Genomic DNA, 22864 nt, shown 5'->3' with positions numbered 1-22864 from the left:
AATAAAACACTTTTTTCATTAAAAAAATCGTTTTTTCATTGTTAAGCCAAAGACTTTTCAGCCCATGTAGTATATATGTTTATTTACTATACACATATATTTACTTTATCTTTTATAGCGTTACATTATAACTTACCTTTTGTATTTGCTCCTAATTTCTTTATAACAATTTACGGATTTATATCGGACTAATTGGTATTTCTCTACGACGCCATGTTTTGTCCCACTAGACGACTGTGTCCAGACTCTGATTTCTAGGGACTCTAAGCTCGGCTAAAGTCCCTGGATTTATAAAGTATTGCAATCCATAAATCCCCTTGCACAATGCCAGGCAACAGGCAATAAGAATTAAAATAGATCAATCACAATAGATTATTCTTGTAATAGTCGATTGTGATTGGTCTATTTTTATTCTTATTGCCTGTTGCCTGGCATTGTGTTTAGGGCTTAAGACTCAATGTATAAGAATTTGGAGCCAAAATGGCGTTAAAAAGTGTGCATAGTGCAACTTGCATAACGTATCTACACATTAAGTGCAATTTATTTAACTTGAGTTGTGTTTGACACGTGAAGAGTTTGTTGAAGAGCAACATTAAAAAACATGCCAGGGTGTTGCGTGGATGGATGTACAAATCGTAGTGAAAAAGGTTTTCGCTTATTTCGTTTACCGACAGGTACTAAGAATAACGATAGACACAATGAATAGTTGCGATTAATTGGCAAAGACACATCCACATAGCACCGCAATATTGCAGGAATATTACAGAAATGTTGCAGGAATATTACTAAAATATTGCATAAATGTGACAACAATATTGCAGAAATATTTAATGTCCTAGGCATATGTCTCGCAGAAATATTGCGGGAATATTGTTATGATGTTGTAGAAATATTGTCACAATATCAGAGGACTATTGTCACAATGTTATTGAAATATCGCCACAATCTTGCAGGAATACCTATGAAATATAGCCACAATACTGCAGAAAAATTGCAAAATATTGCCGAAATATTACTGCAATCGTGCAGGAATGTTGCTACAATATTTCTTAAATGTTGCTGCAATATTGCAGGAATATTACTGAAATATTGCATAAATATCACAGCAATATTGCAAAAATACTTAATGTCCTAGGCATAAATCTCGCAAAAATATCTCAAGCGCGGTCTACAATGGCAGTAAGCAGTAAGAAGTAAGCGTAAGCGGTAAAAAATAAACCAATCACAGTCGATTATGACAAAAATAATCAACTGTGGTCCATCTCTTACTGTTCACGCTTTCTTCTTATTGCTTACGGCCATTGTAGACCACGCTTTAGAAACACTGCGTTAAATAAAAAAATGTTTCAGACAAAAGTTGTTTGACTTGAAGGGGAACATAAGACAGCGATAGCATTTTGTTAATAGATGGTGCCACTTTCAAGATATTCACTGACCATCAATTTTTATAAATGAAAATCCTAACTTTTTATTATATCTTCTTTTTCTACCAATTAATTTGAACAACTTTTGTCTGAAACATTTCTGATTTACTTAATATTTTTTGAGATATTTAAAGAAAACTTGGTAACTTTTCCAACATTTATCTTACGATATCTCGCTAACTATTCGTTGACAAAAAAAATAGTATTAGACTTTTTTACTTTATTTAATATGAAGAATATATTGATAGAGCCCTAACTTTTGTTAATTTAATAATTTTGAAATTTCCAAAGGTCGATAAGTTAACAAAAGTTAGGGCACTATTATAATAATATATTCTTGATAGTAAGTAAAGTAAAAAAGTCTAATACTATTTTTTCTTTCGACGAATAGTTAGCGAGATATCGTAAGTTAAATGTTGAAAAAGTTACCAAGTTTCCCTTAAATATCTCAAAAAATATTAACCAAATAAAATGTTTCAGACAAAAATTGTTCAAATTAATTGATGGAAAAAGAAAATATAACAAAAAATTCGGATTTCCATTTATGAAAATTGATTGTCAGTGAATATCTAAAAAATGGCGCCATTTATAAACAAAATGCTATCGCTTTCTTGTCCTCCTTCAAGCCAAACAACTTTTGTCTGAAACATTTTTTGATTTAACGCAGTGTTTCTGAGATATTTGTGATGTGACATTAAAATGGGACACCCTGTATATAAATTGTTTCACACTGCAGTATTACGGCGATAATCAGAAATATTACATGGCGGTCTGTCATGCTGGAATACAGCGGCAATCCTGTGATATTGCAATGAGATTTATTATCGCGCAATAATGTTGTAATATTGCCACTATGTTGCCATACGATAGTCACATTGTAACATTGCAGTAATATTCCAGTGATATTGTAATATTCTAGTGATATTGTAATATTCCAGTGATATTGTCTGATATATCACTCATCTGTTAAGTCAAAACGAAAATATTTTCGGTAATCATAGCTTCAGAATCATAAATTTTAAAGGATTTGTAAGATGCTATGAACCATAATTGCTAAAAATTTTTTATTAAAATCAGTATCTTATCATTATCATTTTTATAATAAAAATACAGATGTAATATTAACGTACATATATATAAGACAATTTTCAATAATAGAAATATAAATATAATGATAACATAAAGAATAATGTTTATAGAAGTTCTCAATAAGAACTTTTCGCAAATCGAAAAAATTTTATGTCTTATTCAGTAAAGGATTCTGAAACTGAGTACAGCAACCGTCAATAGCGTAACTATAAACTTTGAGCTAACAGATATTAAAGAAATCGCTAATAATTCTTTTCGGGAATAATTTTTTCAGAGTTTTCGGGTAAGCTTTTTACAATTTGACCATTTAGATCTAAACAAAACGGTATTTTCTTGTCTATCTTTTATGAAAATCATTGATTTCTTAAAAAAAATTGTTATTTTATACTGGAAACTACAAGGATCGCGTTATTAACATTTATATCTTAAAAATATGTGGGTAGTTTTTTTCTAAATTTTTTTTCAATATGGCGGACTCAACATTGCAGCCGAAATCACGAATTTCATCTTATATCGATTTTTCTAACGTTTTTTCATTTTATAATGCTGATTTATTCAATCTCTCTGATATATCACTCCGCAACATTGTTATAATATTCCTGCGATATTGTAGATTGATATATCACATTGAAATATTACTGCGATACTCAGAAATACGTAGTGGTCTATCATGCTGGAATATAGCGGCAATATTCCTATGATATTGCAATGAGATTTATCATCGCGCAATATTGTTGTAATATTGTCACTATGTTGTCATACGATAGTCACATTGTAACATTGCAGTAATATTCCAGTGATATTGTAATCTGATATATCACTCCGCAACATTGTTATAATATTCCTGCGATATTGTAGATTGATATATCACATTGAAGTATTATTGCGGTATTCAGAAATATTACGTAGCGGTCTATCATGCTGGAATATAGCGGCAATATTCCTGTGATATTGCAATGAGATTTATCATCTCGCAATATTGTTGTAATATTGTCATTATGTTGCCATACGATAGTCACATTGTAACATTGCAGTAATATTCCAGTGATATTGTAATCTGATATATCACTCTGTAATATTGTGATAATATTGCTGGAATATTACATAATAATCTTGTGATTTTGTAATATTGCTACGATATTATAATATTGCTTCAATATTGCTGCAATATTGCAGTGCTGTGTGGGCATTGCCAGCAAGAGCTGTAATTTGTGGGGTATAGTTAATGAGTTATAATTGTGTGTAACATATCATATATTAGAATAATAATTATATACATTTTGTAGGTACACTTCGGCAACGAGCAATTCGAAAAACGTCAAGACGCTCGAAAACTACTCCGCCCGTATGCTATACCGAATGTATTACAAAAACGTACAACGGAGACGGAATAGGGCACAGAGAAGACAATGAAAAAAGTTAAATATTCTGAGCACGTCCAGGATGTAGACTATAGTAAGTTTTATTATATATGATACAATTCCCAAAAAACAGACAGTCAAAATGCAACTGTGACATTTGACATAAATGATTACATTGACAAATTTAATTTAATATAATATCAATATGATATCAGTTTTGTCAAATTGATGTCATTTTGACTTTCAGTTCTTTTTAGGATAATACATATAGGAAAACGAGGCATGTATTATATAAATCATTTTGTATTTTGTAGTTTCTAATATAGAAGAAAATCATACAACAAGCATTGCAACAAACTATCTCGAAGTAGCCAATACAGAAGTGGACCATATAAAAGTTTTCCATACAGCATCAAATGAGGACAAAGAGCACATAAAACATTTACAGATAGCATTGAGGAAGAAAATGCGAGAATGCAGTCTGCTTAAACGTAAACTAAGAGAGAAAAGAAAACCAGAAGAAATCTTTACAAAAGATCAAACACGTTATATTGAAAATAACACGCAAAGAGGATCATTGTAGTCTGCCAAGACTATTAATAATGCCTTAAAATTGTATGTGGCCTGTGGACAAAAAGGTTATGAAGAATTACGCCGTCAGAACTTACCTTATCCGAGTATTAGGACCTTACAACATCGCATACAAGGCTTACAATTTAAACCGGGAATATTGGAAGATATTTTCCGTATGTTACAAATGAAAGTTAGTTATTTCACATGAGTAAACGTACTTAATTAGTTTAAATTCTGTGATACTACTCCTATTTATTAACAATATTTAAATGTAACCGTGATTATTTGCTCATGGTGTTATTTTATTTCAGGTACAAACATTTGCTGATGCAGAGAAACATGCTGTATTGATCATAGACGAAATGTCTATAAAGCCTGGCTTACAATATGACAATTCCATTGTTGCAGTAGTTGGTCGACCCACTATGAAACTTTCGGGTGGATTTGACAGTTCTCATCAAAAAGCAACGCATGCCCTTGTATTTATGTTGTGCGGCATTTCTACTAAATGGAAGCAGACAATAGGGTACGAATTTACAACTAATTTGTTTTGCTCACAACAGATTATTCAAATAATGTTAGCGATAATTAAAAAAGCGAATGATATCGGACTAAAAATAAAAGTAATCATTTCTGATATGGGAGCTCAGAATAGGAGTTGGTGGAAAATCATGAATATTACGGTTGACAAATATTGTAAAATCAATAATTATATTCCACACCCATGCGATAATGATGAGAAATTATTCGTTATGCCCGATTCAGTTCATGTGTTCAAAAACGTCGCGTGTTCGTTAACAGCGGGTAACAAATTTTATTTGGACGAAACGTTTGTTAGAAAATATGATTTGCCGCACAATGAAATATCGATTGCACCCATTCGCGAAGTATTTCACTTAGACGAAAACGATACATTACGACTGTATCCATGTCTGACAGAACGCGCTATTAATCCATCACATTTTGAGAAAATGAATGTTAATTTAAGTATGCAAATATTAAATAATACAATTGCTGCCGTTATATCATATCATGTAGCCAACGAGCGTATTGCTAAAATTCATAAAACTACCGCCTAGTTTATCAAAACTATACACAAATGGTTCAAACTTATGACCAGCAGGTATCAGAACCTCGCATTGTCCCGTCATAATGAAAAAATTTACAGAGATACTATCACATTCCTACAAGATTTTATAGTTATTGTTAAAGGAATTGTAGTTGGAGATAGAAAATGGAAACCATTTCAAAGTGGCTTAATACTTTGCACACAACCGCATTAGATTTGCAAATAGAATATCTAGAAAAACAAAATTTAAAATTTTTGCTATTAGGTAGATTTACACAAGATGCTTTAGAAAATCTATTTTCCGTTATCCGAGGAAGAAAATCAGTACCAGATGCGCGCGAATTTAAATACGTTTTAAGACTTGTTAGTTTATCGCAATTCCAAAGTAATGTTAATCGTTCTAATTACTCGACTGTTGACTGTGATTATCTCATTCAATATTGTGACGAAATAAAAAATTAAGACTTAAAAAATACTTCTAAAGAAGTGCAATGCGAGCAAGCTATTGAAAATGATTTATGGGATGAGACAATGTTAGAATTACTTGGAAATGAGACCGAGTTAAGTGATATAACGCAAACATCATTGTATTATTTAACAGGGGCGTTATTATCAAAGATTAAAAAATACTTCAAACATTGTGATCATTGTTATAACAGTGCTGTCAGGTGCGATATATTGCGACGCTACAGTATATTGCGATATACAGCGCATGCGTGAGCTAACGTAGGAGCTCCCTGTTTGAGTGAAAGTTTCAGTATCGTATCTTTTTTAAGGTATTATAGCGCCCATTATACTATGCATTGAGAATTGCAATCGAGTATTTAGTAAATTAGATAATCTAAATCGTGGTTATTCTAATTGATCTGATAGTAATTCTCAATCTATAGTCTAATATGAGTCTAATACAAATATTATGTAACAGTTACATAATTGAGTGAAAAATTATAATGTTAATGTAACGTAATTGTTACTTAGTATCCACTGGAATTATAATGTTAATATAACTGATATTTAGTATCCACTGAACAATATAATCTAAAATAAGGTACTCGTGCAAGAAGCACGGGAAAATTACACTGGAACCTGGAAGACAGCTGATCGGATAGCGCGGGCCCCTTTATGGACCCTGCGATGCGCTTTATTGCCGTCATTGGCATAGAGCTACGTCATCTCACGCATGCGTTGTAGCGTCGCAATATATTGCACCTGACAGCACTGTGTTATAATCCTTTAGTAATGGATTGCAAGAGCGATTCAAATAATAATTTAAGCATTTTTACTCAATTGCGGCAATATAAGGAAAATATATTAACTTTTCCAAGCAGCAAAATATATATTATACATAAATGCGAATTATTATATAGAAAAAACGAAGCAAACCTATTGTCCAACAAATTACAACCAATAAACTTTGTAAATTTATTTTTAGAAACGTGTTTTACCGATTTTGTACCACAATGCCATAACATTGTTTTTAAACTACTAAAAACATTTGTGATAGCACATATCTATTTCTCGCTGAAAAAGGACAATTTGACTGTTCAGCACCAAACTGTATATAATAGTAGAAGCTTTGCGATGATCTTATATTAACATCCATCTGGTGCAGGTATTGACTGGGCATGGGTGCTTCGGAAGGTACCTGCACCGGATCAGGAAGGAGTCCACCACCCGTTGCCACCACTGCCCTGTGCTGGAGGACACGGCGCACCATACACTGGCTGCATGCTCGGCATGAAGTCAGGAGCGCCGTGTCCTCACCAGGGCGGTGGGGTGCTGAGCGGGGGGACTCTCGCTCCTGCACTTGGTAAAAGCCATGTGCGGGAGCGAGGAAGTATGGTCAGCGGCGGCCTCTTTCTGTAAGGACGTGATGTCCAGAAAGGAGGTCGCCGAGTGGGAGCGTCGACCCGGAAGGCGCCGCGGTAGGCGGCGCTCCCCGGGGGGGGGGGGAATCGGCAGCGGGCCAGAGGTAGCGTCGGCCGAGGAGGAGCGGCTACCGGTTAACCGGAGGCCGCCCCCTCGGCCGCCACGGGCCCGACTTCGGACGTGCGGGGGAGGGGACGATGGGTGAGTAAGCCCGTCCACCCGCCTTCCCCGCGCGTCGGTAAGTAGGTAGGTGAAGGGGGAGTGGATGCCCAGTTGGGACTGGCTCCACTTCCCCGCCCCCCTCCTGAGGGGAAAAAAGGGGGCGTGGAAGGAGGGTGGATATTCCCTCCCTCTAAGTTGAAATCAGAAGCCCAACCCGGCCGGGGAACCGGTCGGGGGACCGCGCCCTGGACTCCCTCTGTGAGACAGGGCGCGGTACTCGAGGCATGGGGCTCCCGGAGAGCCCTGGGGCCGGGGTGTTGGGGAGGGAATGCGGAAGCAGTTCCCCTAACTCCCCTCATCACGGTCCAGTTGGTAGACATCCCGCAGAGGTTTTAGTCGGTAAAAGTTCGACATAACCTCCGACCCCCCCAAAGCTCGGGGGTATCCATGATGGATTTCCCCTGCGTTAACAAAAAAGAAAAGAAAATCTTATATTAACAAGACCAAAAATATCAATAAAAACATTATTTAATATCATGAACAATTTTCCTATTTTATTTACAAAATACCATATCTGTGCGTTTTGAATGTGCCGCGTTGTTGGAGCCAAAATGGCGGAAGATTGTGGTACTTTATAAATCTAGGGATTTTAGGCACGGCTAAAAGCGGCCCGTGACACCTCTCCTTCTTCTCTCTGGTAATATTGTTTAAGTGGTAAGCTGTTAGTTTGCGCAAACTTTTTGACAGAGTACGCACGTATGTCACAAATATTATGTATCGTGAAATTATAAATGTAAAATACTTTATAATATTAAATAAAAATGACATAAGTGAAAGCATAAACACATATACATATATATGCATGTACACACACATATATATATAATATATATATATTTATTTATTTATTATGTTTTTTACCTTATTGAATTTATGTTCTCACTCGTCTCATTTATTTTGTTATACGCACTTTATACTTTCACTTATGTCATTTTTATTTAATATTATGAAGTATTTTACATTTATAATTTAACGATACATAATACCTAGACAGCACACGGATGTCCATTGGACGTCCGTTATATGTCCATTTTTTTTTATAAAAGACGTCCATAGGACGTACGTACGTTTATCATATCTTTGGATATAGGACATCCGATGGACGTACGGTCGCGAGCATAAAGGATTGTGACCGTTTTTTTGCAACTTTCGGAACGCATCCCGACTCGAGAAGAATGAGAGTCACTGCTCCGCCTGTGGAGCACATCTGCGCAGTGACTCACGACGAAAGGCGAGAAATGAAATATACACGGTGGGACATATTATAATAATACAGACTCAGATGAAATGAATACTCCAGTATTAAATGGAAATGAGGGAACACAGAACAGACAAGAATCATCCAATGTAAGTCTTATACTCCGAAGGACATCCGAAAAAGGTAAAATACGAACTTAATTAAGAGAATTAAGCTGCATTACGATAGTTACGATTCTGTTATACATTTATATATGATTTATTATTCCAGCAACAGCCATCTTCTATAGCAGAAGCAATGATATTAGATACAGAAGCAGCTGTTATAGCGAATTTTGAATTTTTGGGACATACAGACATGGACATGGAAGAGGAAGAAGGAGATGGAGACGATGAAATTTATGATGCAAATACAGATACCAAACCAAATAAAGTAACGCTTACTATCATCTTGCGTTTTAATGATATTGTTCACGCTATTTGTTAACATAATTTCTTATTTTTCAGGCATCTATCCCCCTTCTAGCGGAAGATGTTGATACAGATGCAGAAGCAGAAGTATTAAATGAATTAAATCTCCTCACAGAAATTAAAGAATCGCCACCTGGTTCTATCCACCTGGAAATGAATTCTTCAAAGGGGTTAGTAAATCTCTTTTTATTCGTGTATTTTAAGATAAAATATAAACCTATTACAATAATAGATATTTTGTAATATTGTCACATATAATCACATAATCTAATGATGCCTGTAGGTTTATTACACAGAGAATTACAACAAGATCCAAGACACCCAAATAATAAAGAAGGCGATGACTCCACGCTGGAATTAGGAGAATTACAATTATGTGTTAACAATGATGCAGAAATATGGAGCGAGCGAGCTTTTTCTTTATAGCTCGCTCGCTCCTCGTCGTTCGCGCTCGCTCGCTCTTCGTCGCGCTCGCTCGCCTCTTGTCGCTTGCGCTCGCTCGCTCCTCATCGTTTGCGCTCGCTCGCTCCTCGTCACACGCGCTCGCCTCTTGTCGCTTACGTTGCCCTTCGCCGCGCGCGCTCGCCTATCGACACTCGCTGACTCCGCCTGTATCAAATGTCTACGTGCTTACTGCGGTCGCCCTCCGTTCTCTACGCGCTCGTTGGCTCACACATTTTAATTAATAAGTCGGTAACTATTGCCAATTTGACATTATTGTACATGACTTTTCTTCTCGGCTACACCCAATCTATCTCCAACTTTCGTCTGCATGATCAGCTATCAAACACCCTGTATATTCTTTTGACGTTCTTGGATGATATTGTGTTTTTATATTCTTTATATATTTTTGTCATGTGATATTTTATATGTCATGTTATATATGTCATGATATATATAAGTTATTTTTATAATCTTTTGTTTTAATATATTTGACATAATATAATTTTAGTAAAACTTGAACAATGTGCTAATTTGTTGTTTATTTCAAATTATAGCCATAAATATATAATTAATACTATTTTTATAATAAATACATAATATATCTTCAAATAAATAAAACTTACTAACACAAGAAATTCCTGGTGTAACTTTTAATGAAAGTAACCTCTACTGAAATCCCTGGTGAACAATTTATCACAATTTAAAAAGCAATGTACAGAACTTTTAAATTTATGACATATAATTATTTATTATTAAATTTTTTCAACGGGAATATGATTTATTAAAACCCACGTTTATTTGTTTCGCATTTAGTCTTAGTTTAGTCTTTAATTTAGTATAATTTATTATTTATTCGTTACATTAATTAATATTCCTAAATATTTTTAGGTATACATCAATAAACTCAAATTAAGAAAGAAAAAAGAAGAATTGGACAGTATCTAGATTATGACTGATGGATCAAGGATGGATACATATTTGTAAATGTTATATTTATCAGATTATGTTTTTCTAACGTCTTTTATAATTATACACGCCTACACACACACACACACACACACACACACACACAAGTTGTATAGGTCATGAACATTTATATACATACATACGATATACTAGGATTTTAATTAGATAATTATTGTATATAATAATTGTATTCTTATACAGTGATTTTGATAAAATTGTATTTTAATTAAAAGTAAATTAATACATATGTACAACAAAATAAACGCAAAGGTATTAATTATTTGTAAATATATACAATAATTTATGTACCATATAACTACGATGGCTCAAACTTCCTTCCCATCAAGTGAATTATTACTCTAGAGTCTTATTTTCTTTTAAAATATTTAGTACAATTCTTTCTTAGTGTTTTTATAATATTGTTATTAGACATATCCTTTTTTTTATATTTGTGCCTTTCAAATTAGAGCCCGCGCACAACCAGCAACATGGCGATCTTTTAGTCATGAGATCAAAAATGCCGACACCGAGTGAAACTACTGCTTTCTTATACTGTGACGCTACGTTGTTTAGTATTTGTTTGGCAGCCATCAGTAGTGAACGCTCTCAGTGAATTTGTAAACATGGAAAAAATTGGTCATCGTTATGTGATACAATACTTTCATTTGAAAGGCCTCAGTCCAACCAATATCAAAGCGGAGCTAGATTCTACTCTGGGGGAGTCTGCTCCTTCATTTACAACAGTAAAATATTGGGTAGCAGAGTTTAAACGAGGCCGTACGAGCTGCCAAGACGAACATCGCAGTGGTCGACCAAATGAAGTGACCACGCCAGAAATGATGAACCACAAAATCCACAGAATGGTATTGGATGACCATCGACTGAAAGTGCGCGAGTTAGCAGACATGGTAGGCATTTCAAAAAGTGCTGTACATCGCATATTGACTGAAAATTTTGGACATGAGAAAGCTGTGCGCAAGATGGGTGCCGCGATTGGAACAAAAACAGCGTCGTGAGGATATTTCAATCGAGTGTTTGGCGAAGTTTCGCAGCAATAAAGCCGAGTTTTTGCGTTGATTCATAACCATGGATGAAATCTGGGTCCATCACTTCACACCTGAGACGAAGAAACAGTCAAAACAATGGACTGAAAGGGGAGAATCGGCTCCAAAGGAGGCGAACACAGTTCCATCTGCAAGGTCATGGCGTCAGTTTTTTGGGATGCACGTGGGATAATTTTCATTGATTATCTTCAGAAAGGAAAAACAATCAACGGCGAGTATTATGCGAACTTATTGCAGCGTTTGAGTGATGAAATCAAGAAAAAACGGCCATATTTGGCGAAAAAGAAAGTTTTGTTTCATCAAGACAATGCGCCAGTTCACACATCCGTTATCGCGATGGCCAAAATCAATCAGTTAAAGTTCGAATTGCTTCTTCACGCACCATATTCGCCAGATTTAGCCCCCTCGGATTATTTTCTGTTTCCAAACTTGAACAAATGACTCTGTGGTAAAAGATTTGCCAACAATGAAGAGGTGGAGTTTGCGGTTGATGGCTATTTTGAGGAGCTCGACGATTCCCGTTATAAACAGGGTATCGAAGCTATTGAACATCGCTGGGAAAAGTGTATTAAGCTAAAAGGAGACTATGTAGATAAATAAAGATATTTTTCCCAAATTTTTTGTTTTCTTTGTTAGGTCGTGTACTTCTGGGACTACCCTCGTAAATCTAGAAATATAAAATTTACCGCCTTTAAATTTAAGTCCTCAGTTTCCCAGTTATTCAGATACTTCTTACATAGATTTAGATGATCTTAATTTATTCAGGAAGGACACGGAGAATATTTTAAGTACAGCTAGTGGAACCACGAAAAAAAACATAAATCGCAAATTAAATTACAGATATCGGAAAAATGCATTAAAAATGGAAAAAGAACGACTGGAAGAATCTAAAAATATTACACGCATCATTAGATAAAATGATAGAAATACAAAGAGAACGCAACCAAATATTGGTCGAATTATCTCAGTTTTAAAAATAAGCGATGAAACGTGTAAAAAGCACTTTTTTCGAAATATTGAAAGCAGTGGTTAATATTGTATTTCTCGAATTATTGAAAGGATTTTTTGAATATGATAAACTTTGAATTACGATTTTATAATTTTTTGTCATTTTCTACTTTGTTTTTTAATGTTTTCTATTTTGAAAAGAACGCATCTGCAACATTTGTTAAAATGTTTTATGTTTTGTTGATGGCAGTGTTTATTTTTTATTTTCAAGCATACTTTTCACATGTATTTATTTCATACATATATTTCATTCAAAAATATATTTTGTGTTGAATTTAGATATATATATGAACAAATCGCTTTAATTTATAAAAATATGTGTATTCTAAGGTTTTAAGAAATCTTAAAATTAAAACTCGTTCTCAAGTTTAAAATCTTTTCATTTCATGTATTTATCTTCATAATATTCGATTTAAAACTATTTTTCTCTATTTAAATATAAAATAGTCGATTTAGTTTAAGAATATATTGTTAAATGGGAAACACGTTTTCATGTATTTCCTCTAAATGTGTAATGAAAAATATACTTTATATGCAATTTTAATATAAGATATGACGGGACGATTTTGGATCGCTCGCGCTTGTCACAAGAGGCAAAGGGTCTTCGGGAGGGTCAAGAGAACGTCGCACTCGCCCGCGACTGCGAGGCGAGCTGCGTTCTATTAGTTCAATTATCGGGAATTCTTTTCGTTTCGGCGAACGATCTCGTGCATGGGAGTGCGAGATTGCTGTTTTGGGGATACCCCCGCGCCCCGAGAAATTGTATGTCTTTGTTGCCGCGAGTAGCCTCCGATCCGGAAGCACAGCGAGCGGCGGTGATCGGGCCCAGGAGGAAGGAGGGGAAGAACCGAAGAGCCGCCAGGACGCTTCAGGTGATATCCTTGTTCCGAGAATAATTTTTGTTTGCAAGAAATTATGCCGTTAGCATTGTGCTGCTGCCGATTTATTTGTGTGTTGTCGACAGCAAAGAAAAACAAACAAAGAAACGACACAACAAGGAGCCTAGATCACGCGGAAGATGCTCGGAGAGAGAAAGGAAAATCGAGAACGACACACGGACACCGCGTGATTGAGGAAAGAGGACAAGGCAGGAAAGAAAAAAATGGAGCAAAGAGTGGACCTGGGCTAACGTCTCCAGGGCTCGCTCGCAACAAAGACACTTCTTGCGGAGACGCGAAGCGAGAGCGAACGAGCGATTACTGTTACCGAAAAAGAGATATCAAGCGTGTACTCCTGAGCTATCGTACCTTTAGTGTCGTGGGTGTACCGCAAGTATCCCGTACGGCGTAGTGCCTTGTCGAGTGCAGTGGATAGTGCCCGAGCGGATTTTTGGAGAGAAAAAGAGATAGCGGGAGAGAGCAGAAGCGTCGCGGCCGGAACGAGAGAGCGAAGGAAGCAAAGAGGAGAGAGAGAGCGGAGCGAACGAGCCTAGGAGCGCGACGGCGACGAAGGAGGCTACCGAAGGCGTTCGGAACTGTAAGGGTACCTTTGTGTGATTGCCCCTTTTGTATTCGTGACCCGCTACGTGGCTGGACCTGTCGGTGGCTGTCGGATATCCGTGACTTGAATTTGGTGTAACATTCTCGTTTACCGAAGCCGTCCGGTAGTTTTTCCGCGGAATCCAGAGAGCGGAACATCTCTCTCTCTCTCGTTAGCGGGTGTCGGCCGTTGCCGAAATAGCGGATTTTAGCTCGAGGTGACGAAGTTGTCGCATTCGCCTCACCGCCGGAAGTCAGGCGATCGGAATTTTGCCGTGGTGTGCGAGATATCGATTCCCGTCGGGGAAAATTGCGATCATTGCCGATTTTATATAACTGCTGTGTCAAACTGGCTAATACACATACTGTCTCAATCTTTTAAATCTAAAGGCGTTTTGTCCTTGTTGGGTACTATCCTTTTCCCGGGAATTCCAAGACGAAAGACCTACTCCCAACTCCGACTATAATTACCCAAGCTGTCGGTCTCTAGCTAGGCGATCGCTTCGCCTCGCCGTCGCTAATTGTACCGTTCGTGTTGGTGAGCACGAGAATCGTGCCTGGCGCCCAACTTCGGTTTTTGGTGAAATTTTGGGAAGCGACGGAGGGCGACTGGTAGATCGTCGCGAATATTTGCCCGCTTCCTAATTAATAGGAGCAGTCGCAAAGAATTAATTTGTTATCTACATCCATTTTAATGATTATTATTATTTAAAATAATATAATATTGTTACTTACATGTGCAATATTCACAATATTTGCTGCATTTGGCCATTTGATATATGTGCCTATTAAAGAAACCAATGTTCTTATTACATTCTGGAAGCAATAGTGTGCCGAACTAGCAGACATGTCGAATCTGTCTCCAACTGCTAGATGTGACTCTGATTTTGCTAATATCCACACAGTTAATGCCACTTGCTTTTCCAAAGGAATTATATAATAATCTTTTCTATCCATATGTTGTCCAATAACATCTATAAGTTGCTATATTAAAATAATATATTAAAAAATTTCTTTATGACTTTGTATTGTATAAAATTATTTTGTATAATAAGTGTACATTTATAACTGTTAAATACAATATTATCTTTTTATCGTTATATTTGAATTTAAATATATTCGATAGACTTACTTCTATTGTCGTGCGTCTCATTCGAAAATGTGCGTGAAAATTACATAGAGAATACAATGGAATTGTCACTTCAAAATAATTTTCATTATGAAAATGCAAATTTCTATTATTTAACACGTCTCCATATAAATCATTTTCATAATTTACTATATTTTGAATAATCATATCATCTTCTATTTCATTTTGTAAAACCATCATAATAATACGTCTTGGCATTTTAAATGATATTATTTAGTGCACTAATATGAAAATTCTTTAATATTTTATGCGTGATATATGGTCTGTTCTTTCCAGCTGCACTACTGAACTGGTACAATAAGTTAAAGTAAGAAAAATAGTCTGTTCTTTGTAGCTGCACTGTTGAACTGGTGCAATTAAAAATAATACAAGAATTATACTAGTTATTAATCTTTAGGGATATTGCGTTGGCGCGAAAAAAATGAAAAGGAGCATAAAATTCACTCTATAGTCATATTAGTCTATTAGTCTATAGTCTATTAGTCATAAAGTTGCAAGTCGCAAGAAATTCGTCAATAGCAATCTAATATTCTTCGCTCGCAATAAAAATAATAAATTGCAATTGCCCAATTTCTTGTAACTTATGATTGTGCGATTAATGTAGAATAATCTTAAAGTGAGCTGAGTGAGCGAAATGAGCGATGTAAAACTACGCTTATAAATATGGTGAGTACTCACTATAAGTAGTTAGGGAGTTTTGCATCTAATAAATTGACTTAGGGTGCTAATTGAGCGCTCATTGATACCCGTTTCACACCAACGTTGATTAATCTTTATTCTGGGTTTCAGATTTGGTCTACAGAGAGTATAAACTCAAATTAAGGTTTAATTGACTATGTTAGAAACGGATATGAACATTTAATGAGCGATTGTGCTAAATGCCGTATTGAGCGTACATTCAGTACGTCACAAAGTGTTCACTAAGCGGTCGTGGTCCTCCCCGACCAGAGGTCAGAAGGGTCGCTTCAACCGTGGAGCTGGCCGGGCGAGCTCGCGCGGGAGATTGAAGAGCGAGCGGCCGCCCAACGAGGGAACAACCCCGACGGTCGCCGAAAAGGCAACCTTCGCCGGGGGGCGCACCGCATGAGCCCGCGGCCAGAAGACGGACGGCTATGCCACGGGAGATCAGAGACCCCGGCAGCCGGCAGCAGCCAGAAGCACCACCCTCACCAGAGGGTAGGTGAGATGAGCCCTCGTGACTGCGAAGAAGGGCGGCCATCCAGCGGGGGATCACCCACACCAAAGTCCCTAGGGCTCAGTGAAAACTCAGACGGAGCATCTTGGACGTACAAGCCCGGGCCACGTTCTTCTGCTAAGAGGGGGACTGAACCAAAAAGAGGGACCACCGCTGGGGAGCCGGCGATGGCACATATTAATAAGGGGACCACCACCGGAAAACCGGTGGTGGTTTCCAATATTCCACTCCCGAGGTTCAAAAATGAGATTGGTGGACCAGCGGAAGCCCGCATAGGTGGCAGTAGCGGGACGGGGCCCCTATGTTATCATGTCAACAGAGCTACGGGGACAGGCCCGATGGGATCCAAGCGAACCACAGCAGCTCCGGTAAAGAAATCAAGGTGAGTAGCAGTTCAGGCTCCGTCACCGAAATATTGGTGTTGGAGCCTGAAAAGAGGGGCAGAGGACGACCAGTCACCACAGGACAGGGGGTGGGGAAACGCCACAAGGAGGAAGAGAAAAAGAAGAAGGAGGAGGAAGAGAGGATAGAGCGACTGGAGCGGGAGGTGGAGGACCTCCTCGGCAGGGGTCTTCTCTGGACGGAGAGGGATAACCGTCCTGCCGAGCAGGTCTACATAAATCCCGCGACCAGGGCTTTATTGAAGAGGGCGGAGTCAGCAGAACTGGCCTCAGTGCAGGTAGGCCCTGCACTCGATGCGGTGAGATTGGTGGCACGGAGGTCCAAAACTTGAAGAGGACCTTCGTGTTACTGGTCTACCGTGCCGTGGCTACCTCTGAAGCCATTCTGTCAATCCTCATTGCGAAAGTTGCGGCTCAGGAGGGGGGAAAGGGCGCCGTAACGGAAACCGGGAGGGAGATAGGGGAGCTACGTGAGGAGTTGAGGGGGTTGAGGGTGGAGAACAGGCGGCCCCAGGAGGAGCTTGCGGCCAAGAAGGCCGCCGCCTGTTCTGCCGCCCCACACCTCGCCCCGATGGCCCCCCATCTCCCAGACGCAGGACATATGCGGAGGTTGCTAGGGGCAGCGCTTTTGCTATGAAGGCCACCATGCAACCGGAGAGGACCAAAGTGGTGAGGAGGAAGAAGAAGAGGAAGGTAATGGTCCCGATTCCGGCTTAGGCCTACTCCAGTTCATCGGAGGAGGACAAGAAGGGGGAGGCCTCCGGCGAGATACCGTCGTACAACGACAATCTGCCGGAGAAGTCACCCCCCTCCAGCATACAGGCCACCAATTAAGGGAGTCCGCAAGGCCTTGGATGACTCCCTGGCCACCTTGGGGCTTCCCCTGTGCGAGGAGGTGGAACATAAGCGGATTTCTGATGAGATCAGCCGCCTCCTTGACGCGAGGGAGAGGCTCCGGGTGGCCGGGAGGACAGGGCCTGCGGCTCCCACTCCAGTGCCGCGGAACCTCCCTCCCGCTGCTCCGATCCCTCCTGCCTGGGGGACTACGGCCAACCTGACGGGGGTGGGGAGTGCGGGGGGACCGCTGGTGCAACGTACGGTAACGCAGAGGAAGGTGCTCCGGGACAAGGAGAGAAGGAGGAGGGAGCGGCGGCGACTGAGGCGACAACAGAAAGCTGTGGAGGCAACGACCCAGGCCCGACCAACAGGCCAGGAGGGACGTGGGAGCGAACCCTCCAAAATCGTCGCCAAGATGGCTGTCCAAGGGAAGGTGCCGGACCAAGGGGTCTCCAGATGCCATGCCATCAAAGTAACTGGTAAGGGGGGAAAGGTCCCGATTGCAGGACAAAGGGGAGCGGAGATGCTCTCCCTCCGGAGGGGAACAACACGACATCTCCAGGTGCCACCCAGCCTTCATCCACCCCGACCGAGGAGTCCTGGGCCAAGGTGGTGGGCAGAAAGGAGAGGAGGAAGAAGAAAGAGGACGAGACGAAGGAGAATCAACCCGTCGCTCCAGTAACAGCGAGGCCTGGAGGGGGAGGACCGGCGATCGCGCGGCGTGGGGGGCTGAAGCCGCCTCGCTCAGCGACCATCACTGTTATCTGCCCCTCCCCGAACTCCTACAAGGAGTTCATGCAGGAAGCCAGGCGTCTCATAAAGCCAGTAGACCTGGGGAACCCTAGGACCTTAAAGGTCCGTCAGGCCTTCACGGATGCGATGCTTATTGAGGTGCCTGACTCCAACTCGGGGGCACCCACCGACCGGTTGGCGGAAGAACTCCGCCGGCTGGCGGCAGAAAAAGGCTCCGATTATAGGGTTTAGAGGCCGGTTAGGACTACCGCGTTGCGGCTCACCGGCCTCGACCTGACGATCGGGACCGACGAGGTGGTGGTCGCATGTCCCAAGCTGGGGGATGCTCGCAGGCGGAGGTTTCCGCTAGCGGACTGAGCGTCTCCCAGCGGGAGATGGCGGCGATTGTGGTCCGGTGTCCGCAAGCGGCGGCCGCTAAGGTAGCCGCTGCGGGGCGGATCCAAGTGGGATGGACTCGCGCCGGGGTGACGGCGCTGCCCGCCCGTGCCGTGATCTGTTTCAAGTGTCTGGAACAGAGTCACGTGTGCGGGCGGTGCACTAGCGCCGTCGACCGTAGTGATTGCTGTTATCACTGCGGTAGCCCCGGTCACCGTGCCAATCAGTACCAGGCGGCGACTGCTCACTGCGCCGTGTGCGCAGATGCCGGTAGGCCGGCCGGACACAAAATCGGTGGTCCGGCCTGCAAACTTCTTCCAGGGAAGAAGAGGAAGAGGAACGGGGTAAGAAGGCTTAGTGGACAAGAAGGAGGAGGGGATGCAGGGAGCACCCTTCCCACTCAGAGAGATTTAACGGAGCGAAGGAGGGAGGTCGGGCTGGCCTCCTCTGCAACGAGGGATTCGGGGGAGGCCAAGCCGGCCTCTCCTGCATCGGGGAACCCGACGCGGACGGGGGAGGCCAGGCCGGCCTCTCCCGAAAAGAAGGATCCGGCTCCCATGGAGTTGGAGACGGACGCCTGCGACGATGATAGCCAATTATTGGAGAAACCTAGGCGCCAGAGTGGGAAAAGGAGAGCGGCGCCTGAAGGGGACATCAGCGCAGAGAGAGACGGAAAGGACGCCGCGACAGCCTCATTAGGGAAGGAGACAGACGGGAAGGTAAGGCGGATACAGGCTGAGGCCTCACCCCTGCCAACCCTAGAAAAAGAAGGGGAGTCGGAGGGCGCGCCACCCCCGACTCCCCCTTCGAGCGGCCCCTCCTCATACTCCTCAGAGGAGGGCACCGCAGAGGTAGGGCCTCCTTGTGCCTCCGAAGAGGCACCCGCGACAGTGGTCACCACGGCCGAAGCCTCCTCGGGGGCGACTGAATCGGAGATTAAGCAGTTCACTCCGACAGACGTCTCCTCCGAGGAAGAAGAAGTAGGGCGTCCGGAGGAGGTGCAGAAGGCTCAGCCTTCACGCTACTCCGGGTCCTACAGGCCAACCTTGACCGCGGCGCCCGGGCTCAGGATCTGTGGACGCACAGGATCAGGGAACTGGGCGTCGGGCTGGGGGTGGTCATTGAGCCGCACTGGATCCCGATCAGCAGTCCATGCTGGTTCGATTGAGGGTCTGTTACTGTGATGAGGGTCTCCCCCGCCGCAAAAATAAGGCCGGCCTCGGCGAGCCTGTCCCGATTATGAGGGTCCTCGATCGGGTCGGGGATATGGTACGACGGTGCCACCCCCGACCCGTCGTGGTTGCCGGGAAATTTAACGCCTACTCCGCGGAGTCGGGGTGCAGTCACCGGCAGGAGGACCCCCGGGGCGGGGCCGTGGCCGACTAGGCGGCGAGACTAGGCTTCCTGTTGATTAACAGGGGGTCGATCAGCACCTGCGTTCGGCCGAATGGGAAGCCCGTCATTGATTTGACATGGGCTTCCCCTTCGGCCGCCCGGATGTTCCGGGAGTGGGAGGTGGAGGCGGAGGGAGAGACGCTCTCAGACCACCGTTACATAACGTGGTCCCTCTGCCTCTCCACCCTCAGCAGGTGCTGGCCCGCCGCCAAGGGGAGGGGAACTTTTCTCTCCCCAAAAGATGGGCCCTCAATCGGCTGGACGCGGACAAGTTCCAGGCGGCCGCCCTCGTGGCCACCAGGCTAGATAGGGGGTCCGGTGCTTGGGACCCTAGCCCCCAGGAGGGGGCTAGGGAGTTGGTGTGCATCGTGGCGTCGGTTTGCGACGCCGTGATGCCCCGGTATCATCCCCGCCGGCACCGAGCCGCTTGCTGGTGGACGGAGGCCATCGCTGATCTTCACGAGGCCTCCGTCCGAGCCAGACGGGCATACACCCGGGCCTGGCGAGACAGCGGGGATGCCGCGAGGGAGAAAGAGGGCTACTTTCAGGCGAGGGGAGCCCTCAAGGTCACCATAGACGAGGCGAAGAAGAGAGCCTGGGAGCAACTTGTGAGCTCCCTGGACGAGGATCCGTGGGGGCAAGAGCGGACAGTGGGTAAAATCCGTCTGTGGGCGCTCCCGGCTATGGAATCCTTAGAACCCCAGGTCTTTCTCGAGGGGCTTCTCGAGACCCTCTTCCCGAGGATGGAGGGGGGGCCAAATCCCCGTCCCCGAGTTATGGGACGGGGATTGGAACGAGGACCTGTAGGTGACTCCAGAGGGGCTCGCAAGAGCCAGGAGAAAGCTCGGGGTCAGAGGCAAAGCCCCTGGCTCCGACGGAATTCCTGGCCGCGCCTGGGCTCTCGCCCTCGGCGAAGAGAGCTTGTCCACCGCCACGTGAGAAGCTCTAAACGTGTGTCTCAGGGAGGGAATTTTCCCCTCAGAGTGGGGAACGGCCAAGTTGGTCCTCCTCCCGAAGGAGGGAAAAACACCGGGTACTCCGTACAGGCCGATATGCCTGCTGGACGAGGCGGGCAAGATACTAAAGCGCATTGCCGACCGCCTCGTCCAGTATCTGTCCCTGAAGGAGTCGAACTTCCACGGCGACCAATACGGATTCAGGCCCGGACAGTCCACGCTAGGCGCTATCTAGCACGTCCGAGACTTGGTCCGTACCGCCGTGGAGAGGGAGGGTGGGGTGTTGCTCGCGGTATCCTTGGATATCATAAATGCGTTCAACACCCTGCCTTGGCCAGAGGTGGGACAGGCCCTCGAACATCACGGGGTGCCCGTCTACCTCCGGCGAATCCTATCGGCCTACTTCGGGGGCAGGGACCACGCCTGCACAGGCAGAGGCGGGATCCAGGGCCGGCGCACTATGGAGCGCGGTGTCCTGCAGGGGTCGGTTCTCGGCCCCCTGCTGTGGGACATCGCGCTCGACAAGATGCTTCGCTCTCCCCTCCCTCCTGGCTACCACGTCATCTGCTACGCAGATGATATCTTCGTGGTGGCCGGGGAGGATGGCTAGGGGGAAGCCCGCCTCCGAGCGGAGGCGACTCTAGCGTCCGTGGTGGGGTCCATCAAAGACCTTGGCCTAAAGGTGGCGCCCCATAAGACCGAGGCCATGTTCTTTCATGACGGCAGTCGGGGGGCGCCGCCGGAGACTCGGGTCTTGGTCGACGGAGTCCATGTCCAGGTCGGGCCCACGATAAAGTATCTGGGCCTGACCTTGGACAGCCGCTGGGACATTAAGGCGCATTTCAGGCGCCTAGTCCCCCGGGTCCGCGGCGCGGGTCTGGCCTTCGTCCGATTCATGCAGACCCAAGGGTGTCTGGATGGCGGACTCGCCGCCTGTATGTGGATGTGGTTCTCTTGATTGCCCTCTATGGGGCGCCCATATGAGCGCCCTAGCTCATGGCCTCCGGCCGCAGCATCAGCCTGATGCGCCAGGCGATGCGGCTGGTGGTAGTGAGGACGATTCGGGGGATCCGCATTGTCTCATACATGGCGGCGACTATCCTGGCCGGCTCCCCATCCCCGTGGATTTCCTCGCACAGGAGCGGTGCACCCTCTATTGGGAGGTGCGCGAGCTCCGCGAGGAGGGGGAGGGATTAACGGCCAGAGGCCTGGCGGCCTTGAAGTCCCAGGCCAGAGCCCGGACCATGGAGCGATGATCGGTCATCTTGGCTGACTACTCCTGACTCCGAACAGCCGAGGCTGTCCGCCCCTGTCTTTTTTTTGTTCACGCAGGAGAAATCCATCATGGATACCCCCGTCCCCCAAGGGGGCGGGGGTTATGTCGGACTCTTACTGACTAAAACCCCTGCGGGATGTCTACCTGTCGGACCGTGAGGAGGGGAGTTAGGGGAACTGCTCCCGCATTCCCTCCCCAACCCCCCGGCCCCAGGGCTCTTAACTAAGAGCCCCTCGTCTTCTTGTACCGCACTCCCCCTTCCCCTTTCAGGGAATTAGTGGGAGGAGCGCG

The 22864-nt window shown here is 43.5% G+C and overlaps 3 protein-coding genes across 3 annotated transcripts; all 3 read left to right on the top strand.

Annotated features, from left to right (window-relative positions):
- Window positions 1–4515: 4515 nt before the first annotated feature.
- Window positions 4516–6139, top strand: LOC112588600 (uncharacterized). Its single transcript, XM_025298989.1, has 3 exons — window positions 4516–4620; window positions 4759–4973; window positions 6118–6139. The coding sequence occupies exons 1-3, from the start codon at window positions 4516–4518 to the stop codon at window positions 6137–6139; spliced, it is 342 nt and encodes a 113-aa protein (XP_025154774.1).
- Window positions 6140–8959: 2820 nt separating this feature from the next.
- On the top strand, window positions 8960–9604 carry LOC112588599 (uncharacterized). Its single transcript, XM_025298988.1, has 4 exons — window positions 8960–8988; window positions 9076–9237; window positions 9312–9445; window positions 9559–9604. Exons 2-4 carry the CDS (start codon window positions 9103–9105, stop codon window positions 9602–9604), a joined length of 315 nt encoding a protein of 104 aa, XP_025154773.1. The 5' UTR covers window positions 8960–8988; window positions 9076–9102.
- A 10814-nt stretch (window positions 9605–20418) lies between these two features.
- LOC105180509 (uncharacterized) lies at window positions 20419–21532 on the top strand. Its single transcript, XM_011136596.2, has 2 exons — window positions 20419–21190; window positions 21324–21532. Exons 1-2 carry the CDS (start codon window positions 20419–20421, stop codon window positions 21530–21532), a joined length of 981 nt encoding a protein of 326 aa, XP_011134898.2.
- The last annotated feature ends 1332 nt before the right edge of the window (window positions 21533–22864 follow it).

Source organism: Harpegnathos saltator, unplaced genomic scaffold (genome assembly GCF_003227715.2).
Source record: "Harpegnathos saltator strain DR-91 unplaced genomic scaffold, Hsal_v8.6 scaffold25, whole genome shotgun sequence".
Taxonomy (NCBI): Eukaryota; Metazoa; Arthropoda; class Insecta; order Hymenoptera; family Formicidae; genus Harpegnathos; species Harpegnathos saltator.
Note: the sequence above shows the minus strand (reverse complement) of the source record. Positions and strands in the feature narration are given on the sequence as shown.